Raw genomic sequence first — 27,657 nt, 5'->3', positions numbered from 1 at the left:
CAAGACCACATATATACTACTTGCCTGCAGTGCTTGCCTGTGATGCTTAAATAAGTAAAATGTGATTTGTCCAAAAATCTGTCCAAAGTTTGGTTAAAAAGTGTCTCTAACGGGTCTTTAAAGCATTAAATTTAACTGTCTGATAACCATAGACACCCTGGATAATTTATTTCATAGACTTTTTGGTTGAACTAGTCACAACCTGTACACATATGCAGCTTGTGTTCAGGGTTCACAAGTGGACAATGGTTTTTTTAAAGGACTGAAACCTAAAAGTTATGTTTTGTGATGTTTTGTGGCTGTTTGATGTAATTTTGTCTCTCCCATGAGGAGCACGCAGAGACTTCTCTTTACTGCCTCTCACTGTCACGCTTTCACTTGTTCATAGTTATTTCAACAGTTTACCGTCCGCCTCTCCACCGCTGGCCTCGCATATATATAAACACCATCATGTTGTTACCATTGAACCTCAGAATGAGAGCCAACCGCTGTCGACCTCAACATTTCCCCAGACCCCATACGGAGAGCGCTGGGAAAACATGGAGAGTTTGTAAAAACAAAAGTCCACAATCATTTGAAGGGTTTTTGTGTCCCGCGAGGCTCCTCCCCCCCCCCCCCCCCCTCCCGACCGCATCAAGCCCCTCCCCCTTGCTGCAGCCGCGGCGGTTGGGGTTGGCTAATTAGGGGGTTGCCACGGGAACGGAATGGCAGCTTAGCCAACGGGTGTAATGACAGGGTGAGGGAGGAGGGCGGGGTCAGATTATAGGCCTGGGAGTATGCTGAGTGGAGCTCAAAAAAGAAAAGGAGAAGTAGTGGGGGAGAGGGGGAGAGAATGTGAAGAAGAATATGAACATGAAAGATGTAAGGAGCATGAGGAAGGGCATGAAGCTCTCAAAGTATGAGGGCAAATTAAATGTTCAAAGGAGGATTGATGAGAGCAAGGTTTACAACTGAGATGGCAGAGGAGAGAAAATTTAGGAAGTGAGGAATTCAAAAATATGTGTGTTTGAGTGAGTGACTAAGCATGTATAGCTCAGCGGTTTCCACATAGAAGTGTGTGTACTCTGGCACAGACTGTTGAACGTACGCTTCGACTCACAGGCCTTTCCGACTGTGTGTGTGTGCATACGTCAGAAAAGGTGTCTCTCAGCCCACATTGGAAAGACTCAGCCGGTGGTCACCGTGGCAACAAACAGGAAACGGTGTGCGAGTTTTTACGCAGCTGAGCCCGGTCACCCTGACAATTCTCTCTTTCCTCTTGTGTGGCCGCTCCATTCTTCAAAAGACAAACATCCAGTTGGACCGCGGCTAAAAGTGGACAAAAGGAGCTCAGAAACTTAAGGAGCTCAGTGTATTTCAGCCTCTCGGTTTTGGGACTTTTTTTAACCACATTATGTGAAGGCTGCGAGTGGGCTCAACAATCTGAACTGTGTCATCATATCAGCTTACACTTGGCAAAACCACCACTGCCCAAAACCACAGTGTGCAGAGTCCCCAGTTTGCCTCACACTTGCACAGCTATTATAATACTCTCCTTTTGTCCAGCTTGTGTTGCTCCTACCTCAGATTAAACTCAGTCCTCATTAGCCTCAAAACCATGAAACACACTGGCTGTTAGCTGAAAATTTACAAACCTATAAAGTCATATTGTTTAGCCCTTACTGGTATACATTTGGCATTCCTCTCAAGTCACAAATGAGTCACTGGTATTTCAAATAGAAGTGATTCACTCATTCCTCACTTGGATTCTGCAACAGGCTTTTCTGGCATTGTTTGAAACAGCTAATGGTGTTGCCAAACTGTCTTGACGCATACTTTCTGTTGCACAAACCAGAGGCAGAAGAATACGTCTTTCTGTGGTGTCTCTTTGGATGTTTGCAATCCTTCAGTTGTTAATGTGCAGCGCCTTCGGCACAGCTCTGCTTACTTTCTTGGGATAGATGTGTTGAACTGAAAACCCATCATGTTTTCCAACTCGATTTTATATAATTGGTTTTCAGAGACAGTGTGGCTAGTTGGAAAAATAACATTAACCACCAACCAAATTCTGGTGAGTTTCTGAAAGCTAATAAGAGTGTCTGTGCTGCCACCCACCTAGTCAGATGTTTTGTACAGTTCTGGTAGAAAGGCTGTTGTGTGCAGTTGGAGCAAGACTAAGACTCTCTTTGAGGCCTAACTTTGGTTAGATTGTTAACATGTTCACAGTGATAATGATAACATGCTTACCATTTTAGTTGAGTGTTAGCATGCTAACTTTTGCTAAATAACACTAAACACCAAACCAATAGGAATGTCATCAGTTACAGGGACTGACATTAACACCTGCCATGCACTAATTGTGGTTAGAATTTTAGTTTGGGGGGTAAATCCCAGAAGGCTATCTGTTGGTACCAGAAATTGAGCATGTCGTTAGTTCACAACGTCAAGCTCAGCTCACTTCCCAGCTACATCAGCTGATCTCAAACAGCCCAGTCAACTGATAGAGCAGCTGATAGATCGAAGGGAGTCAGCTGATAGATCACATGATTCCTTTCTATGCAACCAATTGACGAATCTCATTCAGGGCACCCTATTTAAACTGCTCTGGCCTGCCTACTGTTGCTGCTTCCTCTGCAAGCCACTTCGCAACCTGCCTCCGCCCCAGCTCCTCCTTTTCATGCTGTGTCTGACTTATCAAGTTCATTTCTGTCTGTCATTGATGCTGCTCTGCTCTGGTCCTGGGGGGTCTTTGCTGCTGCTCTCCCTGCCTTAGGCTTTCCATGTAGGCGCATGGAAGGGTAGGGAGGTTTGCTATCTCTTGTATGCGCATGGCAGGGCAGAGAGGTGTGCTCTCCCTGCCTTAGGCTTTCCATGTAGGCACATGGAAGGGCAGGGAGGTTTGCTATCTCTTGTATGCGTGTGGAAGGGCAGAGAGGTGTGCTCTCTCTGCCTTAGGCTTTCTGCGTAGGCCTGAGGAAAGGCAGAGCACCATACCGCCAAATATAAGGAGCAATACCGCCAAAGTTTTCTTAAACAAAAGTGGTCCTGACTGAATAGTCACTTAATAAAAAACTATTCTGAGTCTCTATGCATTTTGGTGCCATTTCTTCTGTCCTCATGTCTTTCATGTCTTAACAGTACCATGGAACTGATCGTTTTGCGTGGTCCTAGTTTTGCTGCACTGTTACCATTCGGGACATCAGCTACTCCACTAAACTAGGAATTGCCACTGCTCAGGACTCTGTCAGGAGCAGGAGGCCAGACTTTGTGGACCATGCAAAGAAGAAGGTTGAGACTTAGGAGTCTGATGAGGAAGTTTAAGTTTATTAAAATGACTAACCATCCGACAGGTTTACAAACCTTTTAATTAACTATTTTTTTTAAATTTTGATCCTTGAGTAGACTTTAAATTAAAGACACTTAATGGCAAAGTAGAAGTCGACGCATGAGATTAAGACTTCTTTAGTTTGCGGCCAATTTAGGCTTGAATTAATTAATCATTGGTCATTACATTAAAATGATTTCACTTCAGATTTTGCGCTGTCCTCTTCTTTAAGTTAGTATGCAGTATAATAATTTATTATCATAATCAAATGTATTGAAACAATTGTATATTTGACACAAAAAGGCCATTTTTATTTTGGCTGGTCAAAAATATGCTTGATTTTTTTCATCTGCCAGCCCCCTTGGCTGGTGATTCTAAAAAGTTAATTTCATACACTGGACACCATGAATGTCTGTACCAAATGTCATCACAGTCCATCCCATAATTGTTGAGATATTATAAATTAGTAGACTGACCGACAAACCAATATTTCCATTAATTGAGACTGCTAGTTGGTTTCGACACTGTGTCACTCTACAGCATCTCAAACTGCCTAGAGTAACTCATTCTTTTTTCTCTCTTCTTCTTTCTTTCCCTCCTTGTTTTCTCTAGGTATCAGTATTACCTGCAGGTGAAGAAGGAGGTGTTGGATGGACGTCTCCACTGCACAATAGAGCAGGGGATCAGACTAGCTGGCCTAGCAGTACAAGGTGAGACACACACACACATGCATGAACAAACATCTCATGGGAATAATCTACCAGAGCGAGACGGGCAGCACAGGAGCGAAAGAGTGAGCACAAACTCACACTTTCTCAGGTCATCTCGACTTCACTACCTAATATGGCTGCATACCACTGGGAGAGCCCAGTCCACTTGAGTTCCTATGGTATCAGTCCTAACACACACACATACACACACAACCTCACTCCATCTCCTCCGTCTTGTTCCTGGGTGCTGTCTGTGTCTCAGGGGGGAATGTAAACAGGCAGTTAGCTTATCGCTAGTTCCAAGGTTAGCCTTAGTAGCATCAGGAAGACTCTTATCTGTCGGGAGGCGAGGATCCTCCGCTACACTTCTGTCCGACAGACAGCAGAACAGTACTTAGGATGCACTCAGCGGCCCTTCCTGGAGGCCTGGCAGTGTTATAGAGATGGTGTGCAGGTGGGGATGTTAGATATTTATTTTTGTAACACTCAAGTACTCAATTGGGATATTAGCATTCATTCAGTGTAAAGAGTAATCACATTCTTTCTTTTTTTGCTTTGTAAAAGAAAACATTTATACTGTATAGGATAAATATAACTGTAAATTAGCCCTGTTCTATATTAAAAGTGTACATTTTCTGACAGGACGCAGTGATGTAACTGCTAACTCTCTGCCAAGATCCATATAGCACAATGATAGATCTGCACAGCCGCAGATAACATGCAACGTTCCATCGGACATCATTTGATCTCACATTACACGCAGAGTGACAATCAGGCATTAGAGTAATGTTTATAAGAATTTTGACAAAATAAACAAAATGAATGTGCAGTGCCAAGTATGTCAAATTTAACTTGCATATCATAGCTCATCTCTACAGTCTTTGCAGCATAGAAAGGAAGGCCAAACCTAACTTCTTTGGTTAGCAAGTTTAATAATAATGTCATGTGAGTGCTTGAATATGGGAATTACCTAAAATGGCCACCCCTACTTAACAATAAAGTGAACAAATTTTTGCATAGCTTCAAGGAATGAAAAAGGAACAAATCAGCTTGTAACTAATTAGTTAGCTGATAAAGCTACTTGTTAGCTTGCTAAGCTAACAAGTAGTTTAAAGACAGTAAGCCAAATTATACTGTGATTTTTTTCCTCCCTAATGTGGTTGAAAATTGCTTCTCTATAAATGTTGTATAACTTTCCAAAAACTTGGAAAATAGCCCTTAAAAATACTGTGGCTAATTTTAGCTACTTAGCAATTTAACATTTAGCAACAATCCTGATATCAAAATATGTTACTAAGAACAAATATTTTGTGTTTATTATTTACTAGTGGAATACAGGTCAATCATATAACTTTATGGAGGACAAAGAAAATATGATTTCCCCTTGGTTATAATTGTAAAAACTGTAGGAGACCCTTCGCAAAGTCCTGCTCCTGGAACGTGGACTGGCTAATCATAGCATAGCAACAACATGGCTGTCCTCCATAGACTGTAATAGAGTCGTTTCAGATTTCCTTAATTTTCAGGCTCTGGTGTTATGATAGTTTGGAAGGAAATATACGTTTCTTCCCTGTTCCAAAACCAAAATCAAACCCTGAAAAGTGTAGGGTTAGCTAGCTAGCTACTGAAGATATAGCCTACTGAATGTATACACATGCTGCTTTTGCTTTTTATTGATTATAACAGTGAAACAAAGACCGACCCTGCTGTACAGGAACCAGTGAAGGGAAGCAGGGAAACGTTGCTGATATTCAACCAGCTGTATCATCGCATTGTGCACAGATGAACGTTGTTTGACTTCCCCCAGAACTCCCCACCCATCTTGTGGCAGTGACAGGGAGAGGAGCCAAACACCGTTCATCTGCACACACTGTGATGCCCCACAGCTGGTTCAATATCAGCAAAGTTTCCCTTTATATTCATTGTCTTCTGTGGCGATCAGCAGTGATGTGGTGGTTCACTTTTACACTGTGATCTGTAGCCTATAGTTCGGCTTTAGCTTCTAACTATCTTTGTCTTTTTAATCTGTTGTTGCTGCTGAGTCAGTTTGACATCCTGGATATATCCTTCAAACACAGACTGTAGACCCCTCTGTCTGCTTCTCTCTGGAATCACTGTTTCATTTTCCCCAAAAGTTGGTAATATTTCTTCAGGGAGTGCAGTTGGTTACAGTGCTGGCTCCATTCTATCTCCGACAGCTGGGCGGTCCATCAAAAAGGGGCTTAGTGAAGTGTCGTTAACTAACATGTTGTGTTCGTGTATTAGCATCTTTGGCACACTTTTTCTGAGGATTAGGTTTTACCATATCTTGTGGACTGTGTAGATACAATTTTCTACATGAAGGCCAACAAAAACATTTTTCAATTTTCAGTAAAATCTGAGTGAACAAACCTCTGACAAACAATACACTATAGGTAATATGATTAGTTATTTGCAAATGTTGCATTCATACACATGAAAATTTGCTCACATAATTTATATAATAGATAATAGATTATCCGTGTATTGTGTTTGTATGTTCCAGCTGACTTTGGAGACTTCACTCAGTTCATGTCTCAGGACTTCCTCAGGGAGTACGTGCTCTTCCCAGTGGTGAGTCCTCAAACCTTCACTGTTCAAATATGTGCATGTGTGTCTGTGTGTCTCTGTGTGTTGCCTGAAGGCACACATTCCTGTGTCACCTGTGTACCTCCTCCCTCTGCATACCTGATTGACAGGCAGAAAACAGACAAAGAATAAGCAAGACTCTGAGTGAGATAAAGATCTTGCGGGGACCAAATATATTACATGAATTAGACACTGTGTTACTGTTACTACCAGGTACATAATGTCCATTGTTACATCACTGACTACAGTTTAGCTGCAAAACTGTTTGAAAGCCTAGGGAAAGAGAGGATGTGACAGTGTTTAAATTGAGTAGGGTGCTTGTTTTTTCTGATACTTAACAGTTCCCCTTTTCTTCTATCATTAAAGGGACAGTTCACCCCAAAGTTTTTCATCTTACCTGTAGTACTGTTTATCTATCTAGATTGTTTTGGTGTGAGTTGGTGAGTGCTGGAGATATCATCAGTCTTCTCTTGAATATAATGCAACTAAATGGGTCAGTGGTGCTAGGTGAGCTAGTAGTAGATGCACGCACCACTTGTCAACACACACCAAAACAATCTAGACAGGTAAGAGGAGGAATATGTCATTTTGATTCTGCGTTCAACTGTCCCTTTAATCCTTCAGCACCTCTTGCTCCACTTTCCTTTTTCTATTCCTCCTTCTTCCGCCATCTTTTTCTTACTTGCTGCCTTGTGTTTTGTTCACTTCTTTTCCTCTCAGAACTGGCCGAATGGAGACGAGGTGCTGGAGGAGTGGACCCAGAAAGTCGCTGAGGAGCACAAGAGTCACTGGTAAAGCTTCATTTTATTCCTAAAATGTGCACATGTAAAAAAACAGAGAAGAAAATAAGATTCAAAGACAATAAGATGCCAAGCACCAACAGTACATATGTCTGTACTTTCCAGTCGAATGCAGACCGCTGAGGCAGAGCTGCTCTACATCAAGGAGGTGGAGAAACTGGACGGCTTTGGGCAGGAGAGCTTTCCTGCTAAGGTAGATATCACACCATCCCCAGCCTCCTACACAGACACACACACACCACTGCAGATTTGCCAGTGTCTTTGATTGTGAGAAGATTTTGCGGTGTCCTTATTATGTTCACTGTTTCCACAGGACAACTACACCAACGATATTTTCATCGGTGTGTCCTTCATTGGGGTGTTTGTCAAACACAGGAATGGCAGATCCATCATGCTCCACAAGTGAGTCCCTATCCTACATCGTATTTATCTATTTTTGGAGCCTATCTGAATTTTGAGTTTAAGTGCGGCTTATATAAATAAATATGCGAGAAAATGTTATGAATTTTGCGTGGGAATACTCAACTCTTGTGCGCGTTTGTTTGTGTTTCCGTGTGTGTGACAGGTGGAAGGACATTGGCACCATAGCGCACAACAAGTCAGCCATCACAGTGGAGATAACAAGCAGAGACGACACCATCATTTTTCACATGGTGAGTGTTGTGTCTGCGGGTGGTCTCGGCACATACACACACACCTTATACAAGGTTTCTAGTGGGAAGTTCAACCAAAAAAAGAAGCACAAACACATCCTTGCGTAGAGACAAATACAGCTGCAAATTTAGTCTTGATTTTCTATAAATAAAACTGCTGTAAATTTAAACTATCAATGTTTTTCTCTGTGTTTGTATTTGCAGGAGGATATGGAAATGGCCAAGTACATCGCTCGTCTTTTCACGGCCAGACACAAATTCTACAAACAGAACAAGATCTGTGCAGAGTGAGTCTCAAGGCCACCCTGCTGAAGGCCGTCAGAGCACTTCTATATCCTGAATTATCTGCCATTTAATGTTTAAAATAGAGTTCAGCAACCTTGTGAGGGTTATGCAAAAAAAGGAACAGCAAAACAGACAGCATAATCTTGAACTGGAGATACAGAGTTCATGGTGCTCACAGTTTGTGAGTCATCATCTGCGTTTGTTTCTCTTCAGGCCCACTCACTCACCTGCACCAATCCGGAGGAGGCCCACATGGACTCACCGCCTATCTCTGGTACTGTCAGAAGCATTTGCTCGCTTTCGTATGGTTCATCATCAGTGGTTATTGCTCAGTGGTTTAACACAGCCCTGTTGCCTCTATAAATGAGACCAGAAGGCAGGGGACAGAGGGGAGAATTCGGGAGGAAAGACAGAAATGGGCTCGGTTAGAATTGTCCCTGCTCTTCCACTCGGGGCAGCACTTAATTGTGCCATGGAGCCTTGGTTTTAACATGCGTTGGTGGTGTGGTGGGTGTTGTTGGAAAGTTTGCAAGGGTGTTGCTTGGTCTGATTTCCGGTGCGACAATGAAGGCAGTGATTTGTGCGTCTCCCTCCCTACTGGCCAGACAATGGCTCAGCTAAATGTGGCACAATAGCTGTTCAGTCGGTCCACTCGAGTGCTCAGTTGTCTGTCTGGAGAACCGCAGGCATTGGCGGTCGACAACTTCACGGCACTAGAGAAGATCTGAGTCGGTCACAGTCACCTGCTGTGTTAGGAAAGAGTTGACACATTTTAAGGCTTATTTAGAGGCTCTTTTAACATGATGCATGATGATGTACGTAACTTAAAGGAATACCTCAACCCTCCAAATTAACATTTTTATATTTTCTCTCTCATGTCTCTGGTAAATGAAGAATCCAAAAATGGAGAAAATTCTTGATAAATTGATGTCCTAAGGATCTGTGCTTAACAACAGCAAAGCTATATCCATTTACAAACTCTCACACAACTTGTGCAGCATAATCTAAGTCTCATTTATCCAGTGGTATCCTCAGAACTTCCCAACAGGCAGCCCTTTTTGACGGGAAACTAAAAGAAAGTGAAACTCATTTGTTCTCTCTTCAAAGCCAGACTCTATTGACAAAAACTGTAATTTTATTTTGTTGGACACGTGAGCTGCTGGTCTACCGCTGCCTCAATCGGATAGTTTGTCTGTGTTATAGTGTGACTTTGGTGTTTTAAAGGTTAGTTCGGATTCACCAAAGTTTCAAAATATTATGAACAAACCAGTTCAGGCAGCAGTAGACCAGCAGCTCCCACATTTAGCGAGGTAAAATTACTGTTACTGTTTTTTAACGTTTGAGGTGCTGGTCTACCACTGCCTTGATTGGTTTGTTTGCAATGTTGTGAAACTTTGGTGTATCTGAACTAACCCTTTAAAACACCAAAGAAACACAGTACCACAAACAAACTAAGTGATTGAGGCAGCGGTAGACCAGCAGCTCCTGTATTCAGCAAAATAAAATTACACTTTTTGTCAATCGAGTCTGGCTTTGAAGAGAGCATAAATAAGTTTCATGTTAGTTCGGTTTCCCGTTGGAGAGGGCTGTCCTGTGTTCAGGAAGTACTGACATGAGACTTGGATTATACTGCACAAGTTGTATGAAAGTTTGTAAATGTTTTTGGATTCTTCGTTCGCTGTACAGGCATGCAAGAAAATCAGAGTTTTCAGCATGAAATAAATGTTAAACAGGGTAGTTGATACACAAATGATCATGCTGTGGGTGAAGTATTCCTTTAATGGAGTATAAAAATCAATTGCTTCTTCTAAACTGCATTAAATGTGTTTCTCCATTTAGCCACGGCCCCAGTCCTGTAACTTTCAGTCAATGCATTCCCAGTATGGAGAACATTATCAGGACACACAGAGCTCTCAAGGTACGTGTAAAACACAGACACACACAAACACACAAAAATATTCAGAGTGAGTTTCAACTCCTCCGGCTTGCTGCTTCGACCACAGTGTGATTTAAGGTTTTAGCCTCCCCGATGATCACTAAAGCATTTGAATGGAGCTAATTGTGTCTTTCCCATCAGGCGTGTGACTCACAGCCCAGTTGTACTTTAACAATCTCCCAGCCAATTAGAGCCCGACGTTTGGGGTGCAGAGCAGTGACCTCATTTTGTGCCTCACTCTTTCATTGACTTGTTCACACACTCAGTCGGCCTTATAATCCGAGGAGCTTCGCTCATGTCGGCTTGACAGTAAAACAGAGCGAGTGGAAAAACATTCTGGGTGTGCTACTATGCGTGGGTGTGAGATCATTCTGTAGTGTGACCTCAGGCATCACACTCCGTTTGTGTGGACAGAGATTATGTATGTCTGCCTGCCTGTAGGCCTGAGATACTTTCACACGAGAGAATGCTTTATTTGTTGAGTAAAGAGGACTGACATGCATACCACTGTCTCCTTGATTATGGTGGGAAGAAAATATTCCAAATCTATCCCATTCTAAGTTGGTACTCACCACGGGGAGGACATTTTCCGAATTCTTTCAAAGGTTGTTGGTGCTGCAGCTGGGATCCACCAATTCAACTTTTTCAGTCTCGATGCTGATACCTGGACTTTAATGAGGACTGATCCGACACCAGTGTTTAAATCAATAGCTTGTAGTGGTAGTAGTGGTATGCATGGTGTCATTTGAAAGGTAACAATCTGACGTTTTTACCCGTTAGTCAGAATTACTGTAAGTGCTTCTGTCATTGAGTTTGATAAGTTTTTAACACACTGAAATAAAAGTTTGTGTTCGCCTGAATATTTTCTTGAGAACAGATGCTGCAGATGACTAGAGCTGGGGGGGTATTCGCTAGAAAATACAATGGGGCCATAGCACAAAGCCTCACATAGTCCAAATTCAAAATAGATACCAGTATCACAGAAAAATAAACATTTTCCATGTGTTTTTCTAAGGTTTTATCCAGGCGTTTTTTAAAAAAAGAGGGAAAAATAATGCACAGGAATGTCTGTTTAGGAGCTAAATGTATATAAAACACTTCTAGAAAACCTAAATTGGTAAGAAAAACTGTTTTGGTTTCCCCTTAAGACAGCATAGCCATCATTTGTTTATCATTTCTGTACATGTGTAACAGTCTGTGGTGTCAATAAGGGGTTAAAAACTGCGGTGGAGCTTCAGAGTGTCATTGACCACAAGACCCGTAAACCTCGACCAATCCCTGTCGCCGTAACTAGCTTGAAACTACAGGAAATGTGAGTGATGTATGTCCCTTCAGCTCAGGCTGTGGTTGGCTATCGAGGCAGTAGCAACACTATTGGAAGCTCCTGTTGATCGAAGTGAGGTCTTAATAGAAAGCCTTTGAGTTCATCTCCAATATGGCAGCTGCTATTCCGGCATGTTTACATGCAGGTCAAAGGAATTATGGATCATATGTGGAGAAATATGAATGTTTGAAAAGATGCAATGGCAGTTCGTGGATATCTATAGATGTACTAAAGTGTTTGATTAAATACTTTGCTGGATTTAGAACATCTTGACCTTTGAGAGTGTGTGAGAGATGAAACGAGAGCTGTGTAAAGTGTGATTTGGTCTGTTTGTTTTCTTGGGGTTTTGTCTGACAGAAGTGTTAACTGAGCCTGCTGTGGTGGTTGTATCTTGAAATGGCTAGCATTAATGGCACAGTGAAGAGCGTAGCTTTGGAGTGATAGGTCGTATGACTAAACCACTTAAATACCAGTGAATACAGCAGTTGTTTTACATATCATAATCATCATAGTCACCTTAGGAGGGGCTGTGGGCAGGCTGTCATATTTCTAAAAGTACAACAATAAATTTAGATCATCCCTGTGCTGCAGTGCAAACCCAGACAGTGATCTTTGCCAAATCAGAAACGCCCTGAGGGTGCCATAAATACTGTTCATTGCTCATGGCCTTAAAGTAAAACGCTGGAAAAAATCAGAACCACTTTCAGGTACAGTAAACTTTGAAAGAATCAGGTTTGCTCTGGAGGATTAACTTAAGTTAACTTTTAGGAATATTTCATCTCCTTTCTTACTCTCTCTTTTGATTTTTAGACAGCATCTTCCATGACGACCCCTACTACAAGTCAGAGACCAGTCTGGACCGTTCCCTGGCGGACTTTCCCTTCCGTAACGGCACCGTGCCCAATGGAAGCATGTACAGCAGCCCCAGCCTGAGCTCCCTCAATCACTCCCAGACTTTCGTCCCGCCCTCGCCCATGTCCTCCAACCTCAGCATCCCTGGCAGCGAGCTCATGCGCCCTGACTACATCCCCAGCCACCGCCACAGCGCCATCATTGCTCCGTCCTACCGGCCCACACCTGAGTATGATGCTGTCATGCGGCAGAAGCGGCGCATGCTCCCCGCTCACCACGATCTCCACAGCCAGTCGCTGCGCAGTCTGAACATCAGTAATGCGTGTGCTTACCGTCAGCCTGAGGCTCTGGTGTATAGCCAGCCCGAGATGAGGGAGAGGGGCCCTTATCATGGCCTGGGGCCCAGTCCAGGACCCTACGCACCACAGGTAGAGGTGGATGCTTTGTGTTTGATTTTGTTAAATTTCTTTCTCTTGTCTACATCTTACACTGTTTTTCTATGAATGCTTACCTTACAGATCAGCTACAGTAAGCCAGTGTCCCATGGGCCTCATCAGGGAGGTCCAGCCAGCAGCCAGGGCCCCTGTCATTCACCCTGCGTTAATGGAGTTGGAGGCAGCGGCGGAAGTGGAGGTGTAGGAAGCTCCATCTCTCACACTGTCAGCACACCTGAGCTGGCGAATACCAAACAACAGGGGAACAATGCGGGAAGCTATGCAGCTACAGCCAACATGCTGAGAAACCACATGTCGCGGCCTCCTCCACCTTACCCTTCCAGCTCCTTCCGCCCGGCCACCAGCACCCCGGACCTGGCCAGCCACCGTCACCGCTGCATGGGGGGCAGCAGTCCAGAGCTGGTTACCCGCATGGTGCAGCTGTCGGTCAAGACCTTTCAGCCGGACAGCTCAGCCGTGGTGCACCAGTCCCTGCAGGAGGTTAGTGAACCATTAACTGCAGCTGCTAAGCACCGCTCCACCCTGGGCAAGAGACACAGCATGGAGGTGATCAGCAGCATGAGAGCAGGTGGAGGAGGAGGAGGGATGGAGGGTATAGTGATGAAGAGCATTAATGCTCCCCTTCATCGGAGGAATACTCTCAGAGAACACGTGATGCCCCCTCAGCCTCAGTCCATCCCTCAGCCTCAGCCTCAAACCCCTCAGCCACAACCCCAGCCCCCACCTCAGCCTCCTCCTCCACCTCAGCAGCCACAGGAGCTGCCCATGCAGATGCCTGCCCAGAAAGCTCCTGAGGCTTCTGCAGCGCCACCTGGGCCAGTGGCCTACCAGCATCAAAAGACTCTCTCCAATGCTACCATGCTCATACACAGTAGTGACAGTGAAGAAGAGGAGGAGGAGGAAGAGGAGAGGCCTGAGCTTGATGTGCAAATCCCAGGTCTCAATGAGGACATCAGCATTAGCGCTCAGCTCCAGGCTGCTCTGGCCAAGCTGCCTAACAAACCCCCTCCGGAGTACCCTGGTCCTCCTAGACCTCCTAGCAGCGCTCAAATCCGCACCCACAATCACAACCACACTCACCACCACAATCATAATCAAGGACCACAGAACAACCACGGACCAATGGACCCAAACCAAGCTCAGGGCCGAGCACTCAAGGCTGGGCAGAGCCCAGGTGTCGGCGGGCCTGGATGTGGTAGTGGTGGTGCAGGTGGTGGTGGGACACTGACCCGAGGGGACCAGGGTGGCGTGAATGGGGCGGTTTTAGGTCCATCCATTTCAGAACCGGACCTGACCAGTGTGAAGGAGAGGGTGAGGAAGGAGCCGGTCAAAGAGAGGCCGGTGTCAGAGATGTTCTCCTTAGAAGACAGCATCGTGGAGAGGGAGATCGCTCAGAGGGTAAGACACATCAGTCAGTAATGCTTTTACGCCACTTATTTTATGCTTGTGCTAACTTATTTTAATAGTATGTGCTGTTTAGCAATGCTAAAATGTTAAGTTGATTGATCAAGTCGACCAAAAATTATTTGACAGCAATGTTTACCCTCAACTGACAAAAAAATGACTACGTTTACATGCACAAAATATTCCTGTTTTTGCCTTTATTCCAAAAAAGACAATATGCCTGCCCAGCTGTTTACATGGCTAATGTGAATGAATATTCCACTAATGTTCCTGTTTATATGCAGCCCTACATGCTCCAATTAACATGTCTTAACAAGTCATTTATCACATCAAAATATGGAAAAGTGGAATGGCTGGAACCACTTGTGCCAAGAGTTTTTCACCTTTCTACCTTCATTCCCTCAACCACCTCCATGAAAAGGTCAGCGCTAAGATAGCGTGTTGATATCTACGTCTTTCATCATGTTTAAAAGTAGGTGTGTTTCTCCTCACATGCAAAAATGTGGACTTTTCTTTTGCACATGCATCTCTACCCCAGCTTTGCAAACTGTTGGCTAGTTGGTTTGTGTACAACGTATCCATGTCAACGCTCAGAGCTGACCGCTAAGAGGCAAACTGCAGTAAAAAAATCCCACTTGAGACGCCTTTTCCGAATGTTTCTATATATAGAGCTGTGCAATTAATCGAAAATTATATGAAACCAACATTCAGAACCTCTAACCGATTTTATCTTGCCCATGTCTGTAATTTCGTTTTGCTTAATCTGTCACCTGGGAGCAACATGGAGAATAACTCAAAGACTGGGCCAACTGAGCAGCTTGTGCTAAAGAGAAATGCTGTGTCTGTCGTTTGGACACATTCTGGCTTTCAATTTATCATGATATTGATTTGAGGTCATATCGCCCAGCCCTAGCTGTATACATGTCCAAAGAATGCTTCTAAAACCTGAATAACACCAGCACGTCCCACACGTCTTAGTCAGAAGTTCAGTATGCCTGTAAAATACAGAATATTAATAATAGTGGAATATTAATATGCATGTAAACATACTCATTTAACCTTTTCAGATGTGATTTCAGATTTTCTTCTTTATCATATGATTTTGGATCTAAGACTTTGCAATGTAGACTATATAGAATATCTTTGGATTTTGGACCCAACTGGACAATGTCTCTTTGGGCTCAGAGAAATTGTTTTTCACTGTTCAGTTTTATCAACTTAATGATTGATCTCATTTAAACTGAACTGTCAATAGCAGGCTCGAACATGTCATTATATATTTATGATTTATGAATCTTTAGTACGCGAGCTGATCATGAAATATATGTCATCCATCAGAAACTCCACTGCTGGACAAACACTCTGCTCCATACTGGTACAGTTTTAAACATCTCGGTCTGTTGTTTGCTAGCTAGTTTAATAGCTCCTGATTAGCAGTAATCCGGGGTTCAGCACCTGAGAGGGTAGCACTAGGCTCTGAGTCCCCCCAGGCAGCTAAAACCCTCATAAATCCCTCAGATTATTCTTTGGGTTGTGTGTTCTTGTGTAGGTCGGCTCCGTGTTATTAAGGCACAAACATTTGACACAGCACCAGAGTCCAGGTATAAGTTAAATCATATAATCGCCTCACTTTGATGAGAGTGAGTGACCTGGTGTTGCTGGCTGTTTGTAGCGTGAGTCAAGGGAACTCCAAAATATTTTACTTCAATCCAAAAGTCCAAAGCTGTTATCCCTCGTTTATACCAGCTGGTTCATTTCATACCTAGAAGACACCCCTGGTGACCCCCAAGCTGTTGTTTTGACTGTCCCACAGGGAATGAAGGAGGTGGGGCTGCCCTGGAGGTTTAATAGCATCAGAGATTAGGAGAGGTAATCCTCGGAGGAAGGAGGGACCGTGCGATGTGGGTCAGAGTTTGGCTGGTGTGGTAGAGAGGAAAAAAACCGCAGGGTGACAGAGGGAGCGTGTGTTCTGTGGAGAAAAGGAGGCTAAAGAGGTAGGTGGGAATAAACAAAGGGCCGGAAGAATGAAAAATATGTGAAGGAGGACAAAGCGAGGATGAAAGCATCAAAAGACGTTGAGGGCGAAGTGAGATGGATAAGAAGCTGCACGTCTACTCTTAATAGGCTTTACATTCAGGGCTTGTTAGTTCACACCTTTGGACGGAATACAAGTGGATTGGTACAGCCAGGTTTGCCCTACAAACAGGACGCACATGCACACGTCAGACTCTCCCCACCCACCTCGACACACTCATGTGCGCGCTCGCTGATTTGAGGCCGGCACAGGTCAGTCAGTCTTGAGATGCTGCCGGTACCTGTAACCATGACACCGGGATTTTCCTCTCTCTTAAAGACGCTGGAAAGACAGAAGATGTCCGTGGACTCCATGAAGAGGCCGCTGATGATGGCTGCCCTCAACGGACTCTACGTGGCCCGAATGCCTGTCCCAGAGAGCCCTGCGGAGGACGGTGCCAAGGCTGCTACAGACGAACGGGTAAAATATTACTTTAAAAAATACATGCAGAGTTTATTAATCTTTAACTGTGTATTGGGAAGTATTTTTGAAAGATCTTCTTTTGGTTTATTTTTCTGTTAGACAGTATGTGCTATTGATTGATAGACCGCTTTAAAAAATGATGGTGATATGGTTGAAATAATGTCAGTTTTTTGTTGCTACTGCATCACAGTAGATTTTACTTCACCCAAACTTTTCAGGATACATTATAAAGTTAAAAATACAGGTTTATTCTTGTCATTTTATGGTACAGTATATACAAAACAAACTATTGTTTGTTGTCATTTTTACTCACAATTTCTCTAGAAGCACATAAACAACCCGTTTAGACTGAAAATATAACTACATGAGACTTTCACGGTATGATAACAGTCTTAAAATTTGTCATGGTTTCATGACACCAGTTACTGTGACCCTTAAAGGAAAGAAAACAGGAGGGTTTCTGGGGGGTTGAACAAATGCTTTATTACAATTAAAACTTGGAAACCATTTTTTCAATGGGAGTATGTATAAAAAGTCTCCCTTAAAAGATATAAAATAAATCTGAGATAAGCAAATTTACACATACCATGCTATACTGTGACGCTGGTATACTGCTGCAACCCCACACACCACAATTAACAGCTGATATTCTGGGTTATATAGAGTCTTTTTACACACACACATATATATATATGTGTGTGTACTTGCAGATAAGAGTATTGTGGGTTTACAGCAGTTAAACAGCATGACTTTGGACTTTCTTTCCTCATTATCCTTTTTTAAACAGTGTGTACCTTATAAAGTTTTCTTAAACTATTTTACATTGTGAGAAAGGGATGCGTACCAAAGGTAGACATTATCAAATTGGGAGACATTTCAGGACATTATTTGTAAATTGGTCAGGAGACCAGGCATCCTTTAAGCGATCTGTTAATTTGTTTCGGTGACTGTCGCACATATGTGATCCAGTTTCATCATAACTTCATAAATCTATTCATTTGTAGGTGAAGTAAAAGGGAATTTTTGCCATTATGTATATTTCATCAACTACATCTGTCCGAAACAGCCAATATGTGGGTTTTCTTACCAGCAGACATCAAAACCCCAAATAAGTATTCATTCAAGTGTCCAGGTTGAAAGTCAGCTTTTCCTAAAATAAAAGTATTAAATAGGAATTTTATGTCAAAAATGTCCTCCAGTTTTTTGTGCATCTCAGACCAAAACTGTCTTATTACAGGGCACTCTCAAAATATATGCCAGTGTTTTGCATCCTGACTCCCGTACAACCTCCAGCACTCTCTCTGCTTTGGGTTAATGAAGAATCTAATTGGACATTTCCAACCAAATTCTCTTCACGTATACAAATTAGTGCACCTTGATGGAAAGCTGCAATGACTATACCATGCCACCCTCGAAATCTGAAAATTACCCTAATTTTCCCTTTGTACATATATATATATATATATATATATATATATATATATATATATATATATATATATATATATATATATATTTTAAATCCCCCCAAACATAAAATATGACATGCAGAGTCATTTCTCCTGCTTTTAATTTTTTTTCACAATCTTAAGAACTTTGTAGAACATTTTGGGAGACATTTAGTGTACGTATAAGCGCCATATGTCGGAGAGACTTGAGGATGAATTAAAGAGACAGAAAGAAAAAATAAATAAAATTAGAATAGCAGTCAGTGAGGTTTGCTTGACTAAACATCATAGGGTCTTTTGTACAATACCTCCACAAAGTCAGGTCGTAAGGGTCTTACGTATTTCACCACTTGGCCCAGAATTTAATGAACACATTTTTCTGAAGATGAAGAGAAAAGGTAATATTTTCCATAACATAAATATCAAGTCAAGTCAAGTCAAACTTTATTCATCATCATTTACATCATCATCATCATCATTTACAATATCCATTCACTCCTCTAATGTGGGGGGTTCAGGAAGCAACCAGCACCTTATGAGGGCTTTCTTGCAAGTAGATATCAAAATACCAAACATATATTTGTCAGAACGCTTTGCCTTAAGATCTGTACATCCTAGAAATAATGAATTCCCATTTATTTTTAAGGTACTCTGTGGAGTGGGATTTCTTTGACATAAAACCTGTATATAGTCTGGATGTAATACCTTTGTTTCATTCTGACATGTAGGATCCTAAAACTTCTATTCAGCACTGGGTCATCCAGATCTGATGGGTGGATTAAGAGTCTTTTTATTTCATTATACAATTCGCAAAACCTTCAAACTCAAACTCAGCTCAAATAAATTTCCTTTTTATGATGGAAGCATTAATGCAGGATGTTTTAACGTACAGGTTTCTCACCTGTTGGCAGCGATAAAGGAAGCTATGCTGCAGATTGTCGCTGTAAAACTCAAAGACAGTTGCTGATAATCACACTGTTAATGCATTCCATTTCCCAAATACTGTCCGTTAGCTCCCTTTTGAGTGCGGAGGTGTGAAACCCAGCCTTTGTCCCGACTGTTGCTAAGCTAACGGGGGCAAGCCCTAAGTGGGCTGTGGAACGCGTGGCATGGTGGTGCTTATCGCCTCTAGGCCCACTGGTATGTTAAGAATGTGACCCGAGAGAGAGCCAGCGAGCCACACACAAAGAGTGATAGAAAGAGAGAGATGCTGCCCTCTCAAACATGACTGGCCTAATAAACATGCCCCCCCTGTCTGAATGAATACCACCGCTGCTTATTCTGCTCTTTTACAGCTGTGTGGATGCATTAAACACGCTTTGAGTTCTTTGATATTCAGCTGTGAGTGCTGACGAGACTGTAGAAATGTGGACGTACATTATAATGAGATTTCTGGACTCTTCTGGTGTGAATAGTCCCTTTGGTATTTTGGAATGTAAACGAATGAAAGCCCCTCAGGGACTGAAAGAGAAACCTCTGAATGATGTGAATGACTAACACCCCCTCTCTTTCTCTCTCTTTCTCTCCAGTGTAAGACCTTGGAGTTGAAGCTGGAAGAGGAGCGGGTCTTCACTGAGTATGAACAGGTGCCCAAGAAGAGGGCGGACTGTGTTCTCACCACAGCAACTCTGCCCGAAAACACAGAGCGCAACCGTTTCCGTGACGTCGTTCCGTACGAAGAGAACCGGGTCGAGCTTGTACCAAACAAGGAGAACAACACGGGCTACATTAATGCCTCCCATATCAAGGTGCGCTCAACGGGTCGAGGGTAACAGTGTTAAGAAGTATAAAAAGAAATTTCAGGGATGGTTATAGCACCCACCTTTCTTTAATCCAGACTTGTATATATTGTATTGTGCTTAATGATTAAAGGTGGGAGGCCTTTCTCCATATGTATACGTTGTATACGTTCTATGAGAACTGTGTATCGTCAACTTTTCATGATCTAAGAAAGGCCTTCTCTTCTGTTTTGTGACTATACAATTTTCAGGGGTTATAAGTGGTTTATAAAGCTTAAAGGTACAGTTCACCCCTGAATCAAAAATTCATATTTTGCCTGTAGTGCTATTTATCATTCAAGGTTGTTCACTTGTGAGTTGCCGAGTGTTGGAGAGATCAGCTGTAGAGATGTCTGCCTTCTCTCCAGTATAATAAAACTAGATGGCACTTAGTTTGTGGCGCTCAAAGCACCTGTTTTCCTTCTATCAGACTACACCCTCTGACCGTATCACTGTGCAGAAGGAAACGTGCATCTACTGCTAGCTCAACGAGCACAACTGAGCTAGCTAAGGTTACAGCTCAGCCAAGGATGATGCCTTCAGGGCCTGTGTCTAAATAGCGTTTTTCCTTAACAGAAAAATGGGGGCAGGGCGCTGGGGAGCGCATCATGAAAAAAGTGCTCCCAGCGTTTTTTTTATTGACGTGCTACATGTGACAACAGTATCTTGACATTAACGTTAGCTAACGTACACAGTTAACAATAAGCTTGCAGTGTGTACACTCAGCTGTCTGCTGGCAGATCTGCTTCCACAAAGTGGCTTACTGTCTGTGCTGTGACAGTAGACTGTTGCCTAGCCAAAAAAAGCAGCAGTGACGCCACCATCGCCTTTCTGAAAAGATCAAAGATTTTCAACGAGAAGCACTTGTAGCGACTGCACCAAAAAGTTAGAGTGCTCCGAAAAAAGACGCTGGGTGCAACTCTTATTCTCTAGGCGACCGCATGGGGCTACATACGCTCTCAAAGGATGCCTGCGATCAGAAAAAAAGCTATGTGGACACAGGCCCTGAATGTTTACATCTCATGCTGTCATGAGCATAAGCCTTTCCATCCATGAGTAGATGTTCACTTCCTTCTGTGCAAAGATACAGTTGGCGGGTGAGGTTCTGTTGAGAGAAAATAGTTCCTACATGAAACTGCTCACAACAAGGTCTGTGGATTATCTTGAGTAACCAGGTCATAACTTCTGGAAAGAGACATCACAGTTGAGTGTCTCAAATGTCTTTCTATGGCACTTTGAGCACCACAAGCTGAGTGCCATCTAGTTATATTCAAGAGAAGGCAGACATCTCTACGGCCGATATCTTCAACACTCTGCAGCTCACACCAAAACAATTTAGGCTGATAAATAGCTCTACAGCTAAGAGGAAAAATATGTGTTTTTGAACGTGGGGTGGGCTGTCCCTTTTAAGAACTAAAATACATAAAGGAACACGTTTATTCAGTTTATCTCGTCACCAAAATTGGAGCGACATGGTTACACATGCACATAAAAAGAGGTGGAGAGAAAAGCACCTTTTCATAGATAACATGATACAATATTGGATGTTTACTGTGTCAATATGACAGCCTGGATTTTAAATCGTACTTAACCATCTGCCAGTTTTAAGTGTGAACCAATACAAAGGAAAATAATGATACTGACGGGTAAAACAGTCAAATTAAGTCATATTTCACAGAGTGTTTTACAAGATTCAATTTTATGTGTTTGGCTCCATCACAGTTACAGTCTCTCAGAGTGCTTTGCAACACCCACATCATACACCATAAATTAAAACACAGAGCATAAACTCGACACATTCAGCTCTCCACTCTTCTTTGTTGTGGTCATTCCTAAGCAGCGAACGGCTCGGAGGAAAGGATGAAAGGCAGCTGCTGAAGGCTGTTTGGGCCTTTAAGCTCACAGAGCTTGTGGAATTCCCAAAGAATGCGGTCCAAACTCCAAACCCTCTTAAGTCAACCTGAGCTGCTCTCACTAGCCTCTCTATTCATGCTTAGTTGCAAACAGTGTGTGCGCACAAGCTGGTGTGTGTGCATGAGTTTGCATTTCACCAAAGTGGCACTGAATCGCTGCCTATCACGGTGTAACCCTCTTACTCCCCCCCCGTCATTTAAGGTAGCTGCCACAGAACAAAAGGCCTTGTTTATTCCACATCCATCTCTTAAGACAGTGTTTACAGTCACGAGGTGGCCCCAGGAATTAGCCGGGACATGCTCATTATGTAATGGTGCTCTGTGGTTGAGGAGTAGTGAAGATGGGAACTTTTTCAGAGCTGTGTGAGGCCTTGTGATTATTAATTAGGGAAGGTAAAAGAAAGCTGAAGAAGAAGAGGGGTTGATAGTTTTATAAATGAGGGGAAAGACTCAAACTGTGGGTGAAAATGATGATCACACTGCCCTCCACTGGTCAATTAGATTATTGCCAAAATGTGTGGAAATAAGATGTTGATGTTGTTTTTTTCCAGCAGTATCTTTATTGGTTTTAACAACAAGACATTCATACACACATCCAGTATGTTCATATATACATCCACAAACACACAAAAGAAAATGACACCATAACAAAATCTTGGTACAACCATGGAGTATTTAACACACACATTTAATCCACCCCTACCCTGAAAGTATGACTTTAAGGATAAATAAAATAAAAAATAATAAATGAGAGAGAAAAATAATTCAAAAAAATAATAAGAGGGGAAAGAAAAATATGTTAACATTTAATTTGTTTTAACCCTTTAATATTCACACTAAGTAAAAAGCAATTACTTTTTTTATTTACTTGGAAAAATAATTACAAAAATCATTTTTTTATGTCACTTCTTGGTATTTGTAAAACAGGAAGAAAACATCAAAATAACAAACCATGTACTGATATAATGGCAGTAACATGTTAGTATACCAACATGTATCAGTTTGTTAACATGAAATTAGTTATATTACTGGAACAAGTATTATTTTCACATATTTATTCTAGATATTAACCATTACAATACTGTGAAAACATCTCAGAAATGTTGAAAAATCATACGGATATAATTTTAAAAAATAAAATTTGTAATGGAATAACATTAGATTCATGGTATTAACAACAGTGAATTTTCATACTTTTTTTAATTTCATAAAAATTGTACATTTATTAATATAACATCACTACCTTTATCATAAAATGACAGTGCAACTGTTTGGTTGTGCGTGGCTTTAGACGGTAAAAAAAAAATCATACTTACAAAATGATTTTAGCATATATACATATATATATATATATAATGCATAACATTAAATATATAATTTAATAAGTGAATGATCTTGATCTGAACTTTTTTATTTCATAGCAAATAATCCACTTAATTATGTTAGCTTTGCTTCAGTACCTTTGTCATAAAAGGTTAGGTGACCCTTTATTAGACTTTTATTTTTTGTATGAAGTTCCATAAATCTGTTCAGTAAGACCTCTGAAACTAGAATATGTCAGAAAAATATGCCTAACTTTGTAACTCCCATCACACAGAGCCCTGGGGTCCCATAGGATCCATACAAAAATGTACACACGGACAAAAGCCAAAAATGGCATGTGTCAAGAAATATTAGACAATTTCCCATCATCAAAATGTTTGTAAGCATGGGTCAAATTTTTTCCTGTCAAGTCTGTTTCTATAGATTACAGCTTGTGCGTGGAAAATGGCGTATGCTTCTTTCAGGCCTCGTTTTGTATGTACGTGATGTTTATAAATGAGACCCCTGATGTCTGTAGTGACTTTTTTGGTTACTTGCTGTAGGAGGCAAACTTCAAAGGTGTACTTTTTAAAGACACAGTGACATCTAGTGGATTTTTTTAGCATAACATACTTAAACGGAATGGTAGAGATAGCTCAGTTAGGTTTTTTGAAGGTCAACGTATTGTTCATTGAGCTATAGTGACTCAAAATGTGCTCTACCAAAGTGGTGAGCAGAACGTAAAGGGTTAAAGTATAAATTAATTCCTGGCTTAAGTGTGAATTTTTTATTTAATTTCAGTTTGGTTGGTAGAAAGCAAATTAGATGGTTTACACATGTGGGTGGATTCTTGTTTGCACTGCAGCCACTGTGATCTCCATGTGCACTAATTGATTCTTTGTGTGTGTGTGTGTGTGTGTGTGTGTGTGTGTGTTTTCCCAGGTGATGATCAGAGGGGAGGAGTGGCACTACATTGCCACCCAGGGCCCGCTAGCCAACACCTGTGCTGACTTCTGGCAGATGGTCTGGGAGCAGGGGGTCAACGTCATCGCCATGGTTACTGCCGAGGAGGTACGCACACACATATGCACACACATGGCACACGCAGATGTGGATATTTTTCAGTGGCCGACAGCTGGCATCTGTCTGTGTGTGAGAAATAGGATAACAGTGAGAGCGTGTGTGTTACTGCGTCTTTGTGTTTATGTGTAAGTATCAGAGCTCCCTCATTACCTTCATCTGTTTTTTTTCCTATCCTCATCCTCCAATCTTCATTCTCTGCTCCATCTAGGAGGGTGGCAGGTCCAAGAGTCACCGCTACTGGCCCAAACTGGGCTCCAAACACAACTCAGCCACTCACGGCAAGTTCAAGGTGACCACCAAATTCCGCACCGACTCGGGCTGCTACGCCACCACGGGGTTAAAGGTCAAACACCTGCTATCTGGCCAGGAGAGGACGGTCTGGCACCTGCAGTACACTGACTGGCCCGAGCAGGGCTGTCCTGAATATGTCCAGGGATTCCTCGGTGAGTGTCGTCGTGGTTATCATCGGTTTGTGTGAATTTCAAGACGTAACATAAAGTGATGAGACCATCACTGTCATTATTCAGTGTCGAGTGAAAGGAATAGTTATTCTTGGAGAGAGTTAGACAAGATATCAAGATATGAAGCTAGAGCCACCAGGCGATTAGCTTAGCTTAGCATAAAGACTAGCCAGCCTGACTTTCCCACCAGCACCTCTAAAGGTAAGCATGTTTTTTGTCAGCTGTTTAAAGGAATACTTCATCTACAGAATGATCATTTTTATAACAATTACTCACCCCATGTAACGTTGAATTTGTGCAGTATACTTTGTTTTTCTTACATGCCTTCCCGGTGAACGAAGAATCCAAAAACAGAGAAAACTGTGAAGACAACGGGGAGCCACATTTAACAACAGCAAAACTATATCAAAACATCAGTTTACAAACTCTCACATGACTCGTGCAGTGTAATCCATGTCTCATTTATCCAGTTGTATGGTCAGTACTTCCCAAAACACCTTTCCATACGAGAAACTAGCATGTTTGAACTCTGTATGTATGTATTCCATTGAGCAGAGTTTAAATGCATGTGCTTGCCCAGGTGATCAACTCGTCTGTGCCTGACATTATTTATGCTGAAGTGAGACTTGGGTTATACTGCACGAATTGTGTGAAAGCTTATACAGGAATGCTTTGATATAGTTTAGCTGTTGCCAAACACGGACCCCTATGACTTGAATTTATTAAGAGTTTTCTCAAGTTTTTGGATTCTTCATTTATTGTGGAGGCAGTTGTCTTCACAAATTCAACATAACACAGCGTGAGTAAGTGATACACAAATGATAATTTTGTGGGTGAAGTGTTGCTTTAATCTATCAAAAAAGAAAAAGAAATGTAAATTATAATTCATGGGTCTACCTTTCCAAAGTGCTGTGAAATTGCACCTACTTAGGGCAACAGGAACGTTTGTCTTGGGTGCGTCGGTACAATAGTCAAAGAAGACAGAACGGCAGAGAAGATACCTGCACATTAATGCAACTGGGCTGGGAGATCAATGCAAAAATGGCCAATTTATTTAGGACATTTGTGCACAAAACAAAGGGTGCTCTGAGTGCAAAAAAATATTGAAAAATGAATGGAAACAGCAGCAAACATTTCAGTCCTTGATTATGATGATAGAAGTCTTCTCTGCTGTCCTGTCTTGGTTCTACATTTGGACAGTGTCAGGCTAGCTGTTTGCCCTTAAGGCTAATCCTCTCCTGGCTCTAGCCTCATATTTATCGGACAGGTATCAGGAAGATACTGATATTCTTATCTAACTCTCAGCAAGAAAGCAAGTCTAACTGCCATCCCTTTACAGAAGCCACACACTCTGAAAAGAGGTTCTTATACAACAAGTGAGCTGCAAAATCAGTCATCCACATTCAAGAAATTCTCTTTTCAGTGCCCACATCTCACCTTTGTCCCCTCCTTCTTCCCTGCAGCCTACCTGGAGGAGATCCAGTCTGTAAGGAGACACACCAACTCCATGCTGGACACCTCAAAGAGCCTCAATCCACCTGTGGTGGTTCACTGTAGCGCTGGGGTGGGTCGCACCGGAGTGGTCATCCTCACTGAGCTCATGATCAGCTGCCTGGAGCACAATGAGGTGGGTGGACTGCAAGTTCAAGAGTCTGACTGGGCTGTGACTATGTTTTTGTAGGATCACAGCATGTCTTTGACAGCATGTGTGTAACACAGTATCACATGGATTGATACACAGCTTAATTGTCCAGATGAAGACACAGTCATAGGTCTTTTATTTTGTAAATACGTGTTGTCTTTGTGATGTTAATGAATAATGGCCCCCAGGTCAATCCAGGTATGATCCCTTTTTTATTTTAGTGAGAAAATGCATGTACATCTGACAGAAGATGAGCAAGGTATAGACTTTTAATGTAACTGTGTCTTTTTCTAACCAACATACATGTAACCGTGTTACTGCACAGAGTAATGTAGCTCTAAGGCATCCTTTTTACAGTTTACACCTCTAATGGATTGTTCCTCACTTGCCTCCTTTTCTCCATTCATGTTTCACTCACTGTCTCTTCCTCCCCTCCCTTCAGCCTGTGGAGGTTCCCACCATGTTGTCAGGGCTGAGACAGCAGAGGATGCTGATGGTGCAGACCATCTCCCAGTACAAGTTCGTCTACCAGGTCCTCATCCAGTTCCTCAAGAACTCCCGCCTCATCTGAGCCGGGGGATCCTGACCTTTTGACCTTACATGACGTGGCAGAACGGCACCATATAACGACAACGGTACTTTGAATTAGCGTGAGGACTGTGCAGCAGATACAGTGTAACTGATAGCTGGTTGGAGGCAGATACAGAGATTCATGTTGAGTTTTCTATGAGGCAGTTTGTGGTGGATTTTCAAACTCACCTCAAAGGAGAGAAGGTTTCGTGTAGGCCTGTATAAAAATTGACGACCAATTCTCCTAATCAGCGTATGTAGTTTTCCCCCCTGGGTTTAATTCTTGGTCCTGCTTCTTCTGTGTGGAGAATGCATGTACGTGCCCCCCCATGTGTTCATGAGATTTCTCAGGAAATATCTTGAGAAATCAAACCTCTGCCTGCTACATTTCTCATTCATTATTGAGCCATGATTAGAAATGGCACTATGCTGCATGAACAGTAGGTGGCAGCAGTATTATTACTATTCTCTATACTCTGAAAGAGTTTGCCAAACAAAAGTATTCTTTAAAATCACTGTGCTAAAATGTTCCTTTTATTTTAACAGAGTATTGATTAATACAACAAATATTTACTTCAACATTGTAACAAATGTTTTTTATTTATTTCTATCGAGATTGTGCTCAACTCTGCC

The 27,657-nt window shown here is 42.2% G+C and overlaps 1 protein-coding gene across 1 annotated transcript in view; it reads left to right on the top strand.

Moving 5' to 3' along the window:
* The window catches only part of LOC117270701 (tyrosine-protein phosphatase non-receptor type 14-like), a 63,501-nt gene extending 36,149 nt beyond the window's left edge, over positions 1-27,352 (top strand). Inside the window, exons 4-20 of the mRNA XM_033648449.2 lie at positions 3,917-4,014; positions 6,539-6,606; positions 7,342-7,412; positions 7,527-7,614; positions 7,735-7,823; positions 7,987-8,074; positions 8,279-8,361; positions 8,573-8,633; positions 10,199-10,277; positions 12,430-12,899; positions 12,990-14,324; positions 16,684-16,824; positions 19,805-20,023; positions 24,211-24,339; positions 24,560-24,794; positions 26,276-26,439; positions 26,897-27,352. Of these exons, the coding sequence (XP_033504340.1) occupies positions 3,917-4,014; positions 6,539-6,606; positions 7,342-7,412; positions 7,527-7,614; positions 7,735-7,823; positions 7,987-8,074; positions 8,279-8,361; positions 8,573-8,633; positions 10,199-10,277; positions 12,430-12,899; positions 12,990-14,324; positions 16,684-16,824; positions 19,805-20,023; positions 24,211-24,339; positions 24,560-24,794; positions 26,276-26,439; positions 26,897-27,025 (3,547 nt within the window). The 3' untranslated portion in view covers positions 27,026-27,352. The remainder of the gene's footprint in view (positions 1-3,916; positions 4,015-6,538; positions 6,607-7,341; positions 7,413-7,526; positions 7,615-7,734; positions 7,824-7,986; positions 8,075-8,278; positions 8,362-8,572; positions 8,634-10,198; positions 10,278-12,429; positions 12,900-12,989; positions 14,325-16,683; positions 16,825-19,804; positions 20,024-24,210; positions 24,340-24,559; positions 24,795-26,275; positions 26,440-26,896) is intronic.
* The last annotated feature ends 305 nt before the right edge of the window (positions 27,353-27,657 follow it).

This window comes from Epinephelus lanceolatus, chromosome 13 (genome assembly GCF_041903045.1).
Source record: "Epinephelus lanceolatus isolate andai-2023 chromosome 13, ASM4190304v1, whole genome shotgun sequence".
Taxonomy (NCBI): Eukaryota; Metazoa; Chordata; class Actinopteri; order Perciformes; family Serranidae; genus Epinephelus; species Epinephelus lanceolatus.
This window is presented reverse-complemented; position numbering and strand designations above follow the sequence as displayed.